Source organism: Physeter macrocephalus, chromosome 6 (assembly GCF_002837175.3).
Source record: "Physeter macrocephalus isolate SW-GA chromosome 6, ASM283717v5, whole genome shotgun sequence".
In the NCBI taxonomy this organism is placed as follows: domain Eukaryota; kingdom Metazoa; phylum Chordata; class Mammalia; order Artiodactyla; family Physeteridae; genus Physeter; species Physeter macrocephalus.
This window is the reverse complement of record NC_041219.1, coordinates 98,885,046-98,898,107: the sequence shown is the minus strand read 5'-3', so window position 1 is coordinate 98,898,107 and position 13,062 is coordinate 98,885,046. Positions and strand designations below refer to the sequence as shown.

General features: G+C 31.9%; 1 protein-coding gene across 3 annotated transcripts in view; it reads right to left on the bottom strand.

Moving 5' to 3' along the window:
* The window catches only part of ABCD2 (ATP binding cassette subfamily D member 2), a 72,179-nt gene that overhangs the window by 45,391 nt on the left and 13,726 nt on the right, over window positions 1-13,062 (bottom strand). For all 3 annotated transcript variants that reach the window (XM_007111355.1, XM_007111356.1, XM_055085165.1), the window contains exons 5-6: window positions 12,376-12,470; window positions 8,720-8,865 (exon numbers count right to left, since the gene is read on the bottom strand). In XM_007111355.1, the coding sequence (XP_007111417.1) occupies window positions 8,720-8,865; window positions 12,376-12,470 (241 nt within the window). The remainder of the gene's footprint in view (window positions 1-8,719; window positions 8,866-12,375; window positions 12,471-13,062) is intronic.

Here is a 13,062-nt window from a genome sequence, read left to right as displayed (position 1 = left end):
TGTTTTTCAAGAAGCACTAATAGACTAAAATTTAACCTGTTAAGACTATATCATTTATTCAAAAAGAGGAGATGAGCTTCTTAGGTGGATACTAGGGAAAGGGCAGACCCCCAAAGCACTAGAGAACTTTAAAAAGTAATTCAAAGAACTTCAGCTGAAAGAACATCTTAGGAATGATTAAGGACCTAGGGGATGGATTCTATTATCTTCAGTATGTACCAATGACATAATATTAATAATAAATAATTGCTTTCCTCAGCTTGGTGTATTAGAAGGAGGGTGGATAGAACAGCCCTGCTTAGAAGGAAGTATCCAAAAAACAAAAACAGAAGACTCATGCTTACCTGAATCTGTGGCATTTCTGCTCTACTTAGACATTTGAGAAACATCTAATTTATGACGATTGTTAAAATTCTAACTTTCAAAACCCAGGTCAAGTGACACGCTGTTCTACAATATTTTTTCTCATTTTGAATATTTCTATAGCATTTCTTGTCTTTCTTGAGGCATTTATTCTGGGTTTTATAGGACATAGTTGCATGTTTTTGTTTATAACCAAATTAGACACAAACACACATTGAGAGTGACTGTGTCTTTCTTTATTCACTATCCTCTAAAGCACCTTCTAGCAGGGCATTAATAAACATTGATTTAAAAAAAAAAGAGTAGAGCATTGACAAAGAATAAAGTACAGTAATTTTCCCAAGATATGAAATAAAATATCCCTACTATTCCACCCCCATTTTTTCTTTTCTTTTCTTTTTCTCTTTCTTTTAAAAAATGTTTAGTCAAATTTAATTCAATCCTTATAATCCTTGCACTTTCTTAACCTTTTACTTCTCATACTTCAAAGTCAAGTACGGGCAGAAATGTGTACAAATTATCTTTTCATGCAAATTTGTGGGAAGCCTGAATCTATTTTAGATCTGTTGGCCTTAGTGTAAGTATTTGGGCATAAAGTTCACAGTAGTAAGAAGATCATGGTTAAAATTTCTGTCCCTATATATTTCTACCAAGAAAGGGTAGTGACAGCAGGAGCTTTGGGAACAGAATTACATGGTGGGCTGTTGCCCAACTGGAGACTGTTGCTGGAGAGAAATATGTGATGTATACAACTGATACCCTGGAGAGTTTTTTTTTTTTTTAAGTAGTACAAAGGAACCCAAGATTTTGCTGCCTTTTGTCAGTAAACACCTATTACCTTCTGTCTAGCTTCCTGCCCTCCCTACCATCCTCCATCCCTTTCTTCTTTCTTTCCTTCTTCCCTCCTTCCCTTCCTCTCCTTCACGCTCTGTTTCCCCAACCCCCACCAAATGTTTCAATTTCCCATTTTGGTAAATGTTAGCATACAATAGTATTTTGTTAGCAAGTGAACTAAACAAATTAAAGATTGGGCTTCAGGGATTCCCTGGTGGTCCAGTGGTTAAGAATCCATCTTGCAATGCGGGGGACGCCAGTTTAATCCCTGGTCGGGGAATTAAAATCCCACAAGCCGCGGGACAACTAAGCCCGCAAGCTGCAACTACTGAGCTCATGCGCTCTGTAGCCCGCGCAAAGCAACAAAGAGCCCGAGCGCCACAACTAAGACCAGACGCAGCCAAAAAAAAAAAAGAAAAAAAGATTGGGCTTCAGAGTCTTTAATGGCTGAAGACAGAGATGTACTAGGGAATTACTAAATGACTAATGAGCCATAAATTTGTGGATTAGTGAAAGCTAGAGCAGGAGATCATAAATCAACCTTTAAGTGGTTAAGACAAAGTGCACCAAGAACTGACAAAAGAAATTCAGGATCTGTATTCAAGTGTAAGAATTTTCCTGAGGGTCAGATGGCTAATACAGTAGGGAACAATGAGTTTCAACTATCAGTTTAAAGAGTATAGTCACATCGCTCAGGAAATTCAGTCTCAAACAGCCTAAGATTGCCAAAATAGTTCAAGAACTATCGGAGCAAAACTAAGAATTTCACCATCTACCATCCCAAATAAATTTTTATTTGTATTCTTGAACCAAGGCCAAGATTTTCTTTTATCTGGTTCTCATTATTAACATTGCTGAAGTATCAGAAGATATTAACTGGGAAAATATTGAGGTGATTTCACAATTTCTCAGGAATTCAGTTTCCCAACTTGAAACTGAGCCATAGCGGCTCTTCAAATTCTCTGAAAATTTCATTAAAAAAATAAGCAGTCCCAATATACTTAATCAGAACATTTTTTCCCTCAGTTTACTTTTTCTTCTGTACACTACATGACATAATTAGAAATCCACTTTAACAAAACCCACTCCTTTTTCCCCATAAAAATAACAACTAATTTACATTTGATCATTGCATAAAGAGATTGATCCTCTACCAAGAAGTCTTTCAATCATGAAAAGTGAAAACAGGGGGATTATTATAAAGGTCTGTTTGTGACTTATGAAGTTTATTCTGTAGGTACATAAGACTCAATTCTATATTTAATTTACAGTTTTTTTCTGCCAAACTAGTACTTAACCTATATTCTATTGCTATAAATTAATGCAGTAAGATACTAGATAATATTCATTAATAAGAATATCCTAAAAAGAAAAGTTTAAGATTACCTACTGGCAAATATTTTGAAATAGGTTGTAGCAGCTTTCTTTCTTTTTTTTTTAAGCTTTTTATTTTATATTGGAGTATAGCCAATCAACAATGTTGTGATAGTTTCAAGTGCACAGCAAAGCAACTCAGCCATACATATACATGTATCCATTTTCCCCCAAACTCCCCTCCCGTCTATGTAGCAGCTTTCTTTTAAATCATAAAGACATATAAGATTATTTTCAAACATTTCGAAAAAATCAATAGCTTTTAGAATACTAGACGTAAATACTATATTTAGGCTCTCCTAGTTTACATATACATTTAAATAAATTTTATGCTCTTTTGCAAGATATTGGTCCTATAGGATTTTAAACAAATACAAATTTTCATGTTTCTAGAAGCTTTATAATCAAGATAAAATGACTTTTAACATTAATTATTAAAAAAAATTAAGTCTTATAAAATGGACTTTCATTCTCATTTTTCTTAACTAAGTTGTAGTTGACCTTTTGCCTAGGCAACAGTAAATTTCATAATTAAGAAAAAGTTTCCTAGTGATTTATGTTTGTTGCAAAATAACATAGGTCTCCTGAGGGCAAAGACTAGAATTTTTGCACTTTTTTTTCTTTTTTTTTTCTACTTTTAAAAACTGTGGTAAAATACATGTAAAATAAAATTTACCATATTAACCATTTTTAAGTGTACAGCTCAGTGATATTTTTTCCAGGTTTACTGAGATAAAATTGACATATAACATGGTGTAAGTTCAAGTTATAAACATGTTGATTTGATATACTTACATATAGCAAAATAATTATTACCGTATTGTTACCTGACACTTCTATTACTAACATAATTACCACTTTTTTTTTGTGGTGAGAACACTGGCCTACTCTCTTAACAACTACCAGTATATAATGTGTTATTAACTCTAATCACAATGGTGTATATTAAATTCCCTGAACTTATTCAACTTCTAACTCTAAGTTTGTACTCTGGACCAACATCTCCCCATTTCCCCCACTCTCCAGCTCCTGGTAACCACCATTCTACTCTGTTTCTACAAGTTCAGCTTTTTTAGATTCCACATATAGGTGATATCAATACAGTATTTATCTTTCTCTGTCAGACTTATTTCACTTATGTTGTCACAAATGTCAGGAGTTCCATTTTCATGGCTTAAGAATATTCCATTGTATATACATACATACCACATCTCTTTCTATTCATCTGTTGACAGACATTTAGGTTGTTTTCATATTTTAGCTATTGTGAATCATGCCTCAATGAACATGAGAGTTTAGATCATACAATAGTTCTATTTTTAATTTTTTGAGGAAACTCCATACTGCTTTCCATAGTGGCTCCACCAACTTACATTCTCACCAGGAGTTCATAGGGGTTCCCTTTTCTCTACATCCTTGCCAACACCTGTTATTTCTTATCTTTTGAGATTAGCCACTCTGACAGGTGTGAGGTGATATCTCATTGTGGTTTTGACTTGCATTTCCCTGATGATTAGTGACATTGAGCACCTCGTCATGTACCTGTTGGACAATCTGTATATCTTCTTTGGAAAAATGTCTATTAAGATCCTCTGCCCATTTTTAAACTGTACTGTTTGTTTGTTTTTTCCTATTGAGTTGTATGAGCTCCTTATATATTGTGGATATTCACCTCTTATCAGATATAAGACTTGCAATATTTCCTCCCATTCCATTGGTTGGCTTTTCATTTTGCTGATGGTTTCCTTCACTGTGTAGAAGATTTTTAGTTTGATGTAGTTCCACCTGCTGATTTTTGCTTTTATTGTTTGTGCTTTTGGTGTCATATCCAAAAAATCATTGCCCAGACCAATGTCAAGGAGTTTTTCCTATGTCTTAAGAGTTTTATGGTTTCTGGTCTTACATTTAAGTCTTTAATACATTTCAAGTTCAGTTTTGTGAGTGATGTAAGACAGAAGAAGCCCAATTTCATTTTTCTGCATGTGGTTATCCAATTTTGCCAATACCATTTATTGAAGAGATTATCCTTGACTAGTCTTGACTCTCTTGGCAAATATTAATTGACCATATGCAGGCATTTATTTCTGGGCCCTCTATTCTCTTCCATTGGTTTATGTCTATTTTTATACTAGTACCATACTGTTTTGATGACTGAGTTTGAAAACAGGAAGTGTGATGCCTCCAACCATGTTCTTTTTTCTCATGATTGCTTTGACTATTCAGGGTCTTTTGTACTTCCACAAAAATTTTAGGATTGTTTTTTCTATCTCTGTGGAAAATGCCATTGGAATTTTGATAAGAATTGCATTGAATCTATAGATGGCTTAGTGCAGTATGGACATTTTAATAATATTAATTATTTCAATCCATGAATATGGGATATCTTTCCAATTGTTTGTGTCTTCTTTAGTTTCTTTCCTCAAAGTCTTATAGTTTTCAGTGTATAGGTCTTTCACTTCCTTGGTTAAATTTATTCCTAAGTACTTTATTGTTTTTGATGCTATTGTAAATGGAATAGATTTTCTTTATTTCTTTTCAGATAGTTTGTTGTTAATGTATAGAAATACAATTGATTTCTGTATGTTGATTTTGTATCCTTCAGCTTTACTGAATTCATTGGTTTGTTCTAAATGTTTTTGGTGAAGTCTTTAGGATTTTCTACATGAAAGATCATATTATCTGCAAAGACAATTTTACTTCTTCCCTTCTGGTTTGAATGCCTTTATTTCTTTGTCTTGCCTGATTGCTCTATCTAAGATTCCCAGTACTTTGTTGAATGAGAATGGTCAGAGTGAGCACCCTTGTCTTGTTCCTGATCTCAGAGGGAGAGCTTTCATTCTTTCACCATTGAATGTGATATTAACTCTTGAGTTTGTCAAATGCGGCCATTATTATGTTGAAGTATGTTCCTTCTAGAAACAGTTTGTTGAGAGCTAATATTATGAAAGGATATTGCATTTTGTCAAGTGCTTTTTCTGCATCTATTGAGATGATCATATTATATTTGTTTTTCATTCTATTAATGTGGTGTATCATATTTATTGATTTGCAATGTTGAACCATCTTTTCATCCCAGGGATAGTCTAAAGGCTCATCAATATTATCTTTACAAATAATCAGTTCTTAGTTTTATCGATCTTTTCTATTGGTTTTCTGGTTTCTATTTCATTTATTTCTGCTCTTCTCTTTATTATTTCCTTCCTTTTGCAAACTTTGGACTTTATTTGTTCTTCTTTTTCTAGTTCCTTTGAGATGTAAAGTTAGGTTTACTTAAGATCTCTTTTTTTCTTAACTTATTGCTATAAATATCCCTTTTAGAACTGCTGTTGCCGCATCACATAGGTCTTCATAAATTGTGTTTTCATTTCTTTCAAGATATTTTAATTTCTTTTTTGATTTCTTCTTTGATCCACTGGTTGCTCAAGAGTGTTGTTTAATTTCCACGTATTTGTAAAATTTTCAGCTTTCCTCCTGTTATTGATTGCAAGCTTCATGTTGTTATAATGAGAAAAATACTTGGTATGATTTCAATCTTCTTAAATTTGCTAAGACTTATTTTGTGTCCTATCATATAATATTTCTAGAGAATGTTCCAGGCATGATTGAGAAGAAGTGTATTCTGCTGCCATAGGATGGAATGTCTGTATATGTCTACTAAATCCATTTGGTCTAAATATTGGTTCAAGTCCAATATTTCCCTGTTGATTTTCTGTCTGGATGATCTACCCACTGTTGAAAGTGGGGTACTGAAGTCCCTAACTATTAATTTATTGCTGTCTATCTCCCTTCAGATCTGTATTTGCTTAATATATTAAGGTGCTCTGATGTTGAATGTACATATATTACAACTGTTATATCTTCTTGATGAATTGACCCCATTTTCATTATATAATGACCGTCTTTTTCTCTTTTTAGCAATTTTGGCTTAAAATCTAATTTTTTTGATGTAAGTATAACTATCCCTGCTCTCTTTTGGTTTCCATTTAGATGGAATAACTTCTTCCATCCCTTCACTTTCAGTCTATGTGTGTCTTTAAAGCTGAAGTGAGTGTCTTATAGCCAGCATATAGTTGGGTCTTGTTTTTTCATCCATCCAGCCATTCTATGTCTTTTGATTGGAGAAGTCAATATATTTACATTTAGACTAGTTACTGACAGGTAAGGATTTACTAATGCCATCTTATTGTTTTCTGGTTGTTTTGTCCCTTGTTCCTTTCTTCCTCTCGTGTAGCCTTCCTTTGTGAATTGGTGATTTTCTGTAGTGGTATGCTCTGATTTCCTTTTCTTTATCTATTGTGAATCTACTGTAGGTTTTTGCTTTCTGGTTCCTATGAAGCATATATAAAACATCTTGCAAGTTTTACTCTCCTTCTTTTATGTTTTTAATGTCATAATTTTCCTCTTTTATATTGTGTATTCATTAATAAATTGTACTAGTTATAGTTATTTTAATACTCTTGTCCTTTAACCTTTATACTAAGAGTTAGATGGTTAACACACCACCATAATACAGTATTAGAGTATTATGAATTTGATTATATATTTACATTTACCAGGGTTGTATATTTTCATATGTTTTCCTGTTACTAATTAGCAGCCTTTCATTTCAATTTGAATAACTCCTTTCAGCATTTCTTGTAAGGCACGTCTAATGAACATGAATTCCCTCAGCTTTTATTTGTCTGGGAAAATATTTCTCCTTCATTTCTGAAGGATAACTTTGTTGATTATGCACTTTCTTACATCCGAGAAATGTCTTTTATTGCTCAGGGTATAGCTATATTCAAGAACTGTATCTATATTATGAATGAAATCTAAAATAGCAAAAAACATAAAATTTATGTATACAATCTTACTTGCATTAAAAGAGTAGATTCTATGATATAACAGAATATTTTCTTCATGATTTTATGCTTTAAAACCTAAATAAGAAATTAAAATCGGTCTACTTAATGCATTAATGTCTGAAATTTAAACTTTGGTAGTATTATTTAGTTTTCAGATCCAGAACATTTCCCAAAAGGATTCTAAAGCACAGACAGAAAGAGACAATGATTCTGCTGTCACAGATGTTATCTATTTTGTGTTAAATATAAGTATTCATAGCACTGCTCACATCCAATATTTTTTTACTGCCAATACAGTTCTTCATCCTTCTACACTTCAGATAGCTTCCTACTACTCTGATAGGTCTTACTTTAAAGAAAAAGCCCCACAAAGCCTCATCTGCATAACTACAACATATGATCTAAAAATTAGTCCAGTGGGCAGGACTGTACAAACACTTTCTGACAAAGGAAAAAGAGGAAGAGAGACGTGATAGCATCATACTTGATGTAACTTTTATATTTGCTCTTGTAATATAATTTCAGCATAGGTGCTCTATTAGTTTCCACAGAATAGCCCTCTAACACAGTAGGAGTACTTTTGTGATTTCGACATAACCCAGGGTGATGACAGATGGAAAAAGTACTGGGTCAGATGAATTTAATTTTAATTTTCTTTAAATTTAATTTTCTCTCACCCACAATGAATATTCCAAATTTTCAAGTATAACTTTCTGTTTAGACATCTGTAAATTGTTATGAAGGAAGATAGTTAAAAACTTCAGAAGAAAAATGTTCCTTTTAAATATTTCTATGCTTACTTTTACACTCATTATTAGAGTAAAATATTTTTAATTAAGGTAGTTTCAAATCATTAATTAATTATATAACAGAATTGTGATAAAGATTATTTCACAGAGGCTCTTAAAACATAATTGAACAATTTTATAACATATGAATGTATGCAGCTTGATGGAAAGACTAGTATACTATCCAAGAACTATTAATTTTTTTGTGAGAAGAGATAATCTGACATCTAAGGCAATATACTTACTCTTTGGACTAGCCTGCTACTCCTTGAGACTAACATCTATAGTCTTTGAGTGTTCATTACAATGATGTGAAAATGAAAAGAATTGTTATTATCCTGGAAACTATTATAATCAAAACAGTAATAAAACTTTTTAGGATAATTTTTATTTCCTTAATTGCATCTCTCAATAAAAACATGCTTAAAGATTACCTACAGAAGAGCTTAAGGAATCAAGATAATTCAAAAGCAAAAGGAAATTGTTCATTGTGATATAAGAAACTTTACCTACCTTTGTGGAATATAGAACATATGTTGTGGAGGTGGTTTATATAGGATTCCTTCATACACAGGCCAGAGCCCACTTAAAATTCTGAAGAGAGAACTTTTCCCACAACCATTGGGACCAGTTATCAAAAGATGCATTCCTTCTTCTACCTAAGGTAAGAAATAAAATTAGAAATTACAATATGTAAAAAATGGTTTAATTTGGCAGCATTTAAAAGGGATTTTTAAAAAAACTTTCAAACACATGATAACCTAGGATGGGCAAGGAATCAAAGAAAAATATATCGGGATTGAGACCATCAAATCTGGCTTTGGACTATGCTCTGACGCTAAAAGCATCATAAAATAATCCAATTCCAAAGAAATGGATCTTCTTCAAATGAGCACTGACTTCCCAAAATTTTCACTGAGGTCTTGCCATCACATATTACACAAATACGTAGGAACGTAACCACGTGGAAATAAGAAACTGTAAAAATTTAATTTAAATTAAAATAGATTAAATTTATTTATATTAATATTTGATTAAATTTACTTCAATTAAGATACAACTTTGTTGTATTTGTAAGTTGGATTTCTACAAGTCAGCTGGGTTGTTTAATTCAGTAGTCTGAAATGTTACAGAAATCACAAAAGCCCGTAATGAGAGACATAAAATGATTCTAATTTTGGTTTATTCACAGATGGAGAAAATACGTTTATGAAATTAAGACAGAGACAAGCAAGAAGACTGTAATTTAGTCTTATGTCTAGGGATGAATTAAGTTATTTATCGATTGTTGATTGGATGATTCTCTTAGAATCTTTCAGCTTATTTATCATTTAAACAGTTAAATTTCATGACAGTTAACAGTTAAATTTATTCCACCCAATAAACAGTTAAATTTATTCCACCCAGTAGGATCAGGAAGTTGTCAATGTGCTATTTAAAAGGCATTGTAAGGGTCAAGAAAAAGGAACATTATTTAAAAATCTGATTTACTTCTAAGAACAAATGATATTTTATAATCAGTGACTAAAAAATGAATATAGTATGAAAGTACGAGAGGCAGAAATTTACAGTATGCCTGTATATGTAGCTTTGTACAGTATAGATACAAATATCTAAGGTCCATGATGTAGACTACATTATGTTGAAAACTCAAAGGTGAAAGAGCATTATATTACTTGTATTATGTCAGTATAAGGAACCATATCCATGTATATCCATTACTCATTTGCTGTGTATAACATAGCTAAAATCTTTTTGCTGAAAGAAGGTGGTAGGGAGAGGAAGGGGGGAAGGAAGGAAGGGAAGGAAAAAAAAGGTTGATATGAAGGTTAGATAAAAGAACTAAGAATGTATGTAATAAATATATGTAAAGCAAAAATGGTTCAGATTTATATTCTAAGTAATTAGTCATTTCCTCGGTAAACATTGATTGAATATCTAAATGTGCTTGACATTCTTCTAGGCACAGAAGATACAGTGCTGCTCAAGACAAAGTCCCTGTTCTTGTGGAGCTTACACTTCAATGGCAAAGATGGCAATAAACACATGAACAAAAAATTAAGTAGTCATAAATGTTATTATGATAGCAAAAAAGGAAGATGTGTTAGGGAAAGATGGTGGCATTGTGAGGTTGGCAGGGGAAGGGGGCTTCTTTTGATTAGGTGGTCAGGAAAGTCCTCTTTGAGGAGATACCATTTTGCCTTAGCCTGGTGACAAGAAGCAACAAGTAAGATCTGGTGGAAGAGCATTCCAGCCAATAAAGATAGCTAGGACATAAGACAGGAGCAAGCTTGAGTCTATAAAATATGACCACAGATATTTTTTCTCCCTAATTGTAGGCAAACTGAAATGCCATTTTGATAGAATAAAGTTAAAAAAAAAAATCCTGGGAAGAACCCAGAAAGGGTTTTGTAATTTGCTCTGCTCTTTCAGTAGAGAGAGGATTAAGAAAGTTTAATTTTGTAAAAGCATAAACACTTTCAAATGATTTTTTAAAGGTATGTGCCATGGCAAAAGGTATATAAACAAAATATTTAATAGTGTCATTCTCTACTAGGAATTCTCAGAAATTTAACACATTTTGAGTCATAACAGAAGACTTTTCTACATTCATATCATCTTTTAGCATAAGTTTTCTGATGTTTAGTAAACAGTGAGTGTGAGGCAAAAGAATTCCCACATTTACTGAAATTTTCTTCTCCAAATGGTTTTTTAATTCCAAAAGGCTAACATAAGAATGAGAATGTTTTCCGCTAGAAACCTGTTTATTTATCAATCCATGCAGAAGAAACAAAATTCTGTATTATACTTTGGGGACCTGAGACTTTAAATAAAACTCCCTGTCTGACTCAGAAATAAATAATTATCATAAAAGTATACTATATTAACATATACCTTTGTAGAACCTCAAAATTTATGACACTTTCACTAGATTAAGTATTTTAAAATTCATTTTATATAAAAATATACTGAGCTCTGAATTTTTTCACAGAAAGAGTGTTATGTGTCCACAATAATGTATTCAGTTAGTAGGTGGCAGAATTCAAGACTCTTCCTCTATATAATAAATGGAGCAACAAGAATTGATATTATGAAGCCTAACCTGATGAAAAACCTCTATACTAAGTCATACATTATAAATTGCTAAAGTATTAGCAAATAGTTAAATATCCCATGTAGGCCTCTTCAAAGGCTTTATTTTAAATCTACTTAAGATTATGCTGCATCATTAGCACCTTATTGCTACTCTATAGGTCAATTAATGGAAAAATAGAGCCCAACCAAATTGTAGTTAAAACACAATTTCTTTTACGTTTATTAACACAGAATTTCTCCCTGTTCAGTACTTCTCATCCTCTTCCAGCAGGCTTATGCATTTTCAAATACATCTTTAATAATTAAACCTAGACTAAGGTCCATATTAAAATCATTAAATGCACATATATGGTCATGTTTCTAATTCTGTTATCAAGTCCAATCATGTCATTGTTTGAACTAAGCACAGATAACTCCATTACACTTATCAGCAAATTATTTTGTACTTGAATTCCAAAATGTGTGTTTGAATTTTATAATACTTTAAATCAGGGTCTCAGATTTATTAGCTATTTTTGCACCTTAGTTTTTATAATCAAGACAGAGTATTAAATAACAAATAACTATTATTCTCAGCAGAATTAAAAGCTAAATTCCAATTCATGAATCTTCTGATCATTTTTTCCTAATAGAAGACGTGATTATTGAAAATATAAATTAAATTTAGAGAATGTAAACTTGCTGATGACTTCTCTCATATTTTAGTAAATATATAACAATATAGGCTTGTATTTTTTGAGTAACTCCTATAAGGAAAAAAAATAAAATGTATTTCCAGATATTAATTTCTGAAGAAATTTCCTATTGTTCCCAAAAGTTACTTTGTATAGGCTCTCAGTGTACTCTAATTTTGATTTTCAACCAGGCCATAAAGCAGTGGAAATCAAATTTTTCCTTCTCTCTGCTTTCTGAGGAAGTAACTGCTTCTGTAATTGAGCCTCTATGCATACCTTTCTTGATTTCCCCTCCTTTCTATATGCTCCTCCAAGTATTTAATATAAGGTACATGAATTCTGAGTTGTTTTGTATTATTGTGTTGGCAACAATCAGAAGATTCTTGAATATCATCTTACTTTGAAGTTTAGCTTGGAAGCCACCACTTCTCCCGTTGGTGTAATTATGGGAACATTTTCACAAATAATTCCATGATCCACATCAATAACTTTTCCTATAAGTTAAGGAAGAGTTTAAGTTTCAAAAGCTATCATGTGTTATTGCTAATTAAATAACTTAAAGTATAATGTAGCATAACAGATAAATTCACTCTAAAGATAATTCACATTAATGCATTATAGAAATAAATGTAAATATAGATATCTATATCTAAAGCAAAGTCAAATGTAAATTTGCACATTTTGACATATCTATATGGAAAATCTTTCTCAGAAATATTATTTTACTGTAATATGATGTTAATATCATAATGAGAGCAAAGCTAAACTCTATCTGGTATAACCCAGCCACACTGTTTATAACTACTTATTTCTCTCAATTAAACTTTCCTATAGAAAAAAAACACAGCTGCAAAAAGGAAATTAAGACATAGAAAACTATAATTTTTAAAACTATAATAACCAAACCAAATGCTAGAATGATGGAGAACAGTATGACATTAGCTCTAATTCTGTTATTTGAATTTTAAATGCAAACAATTCATTCTGCCGTATGTGCAGTTTCTAAAAATAATTCTAGACATTTTGTCCTAAACAAAAGTAGCATAATATTTTTTAGGGTAATATTAGTCACTACTACTCAAAATG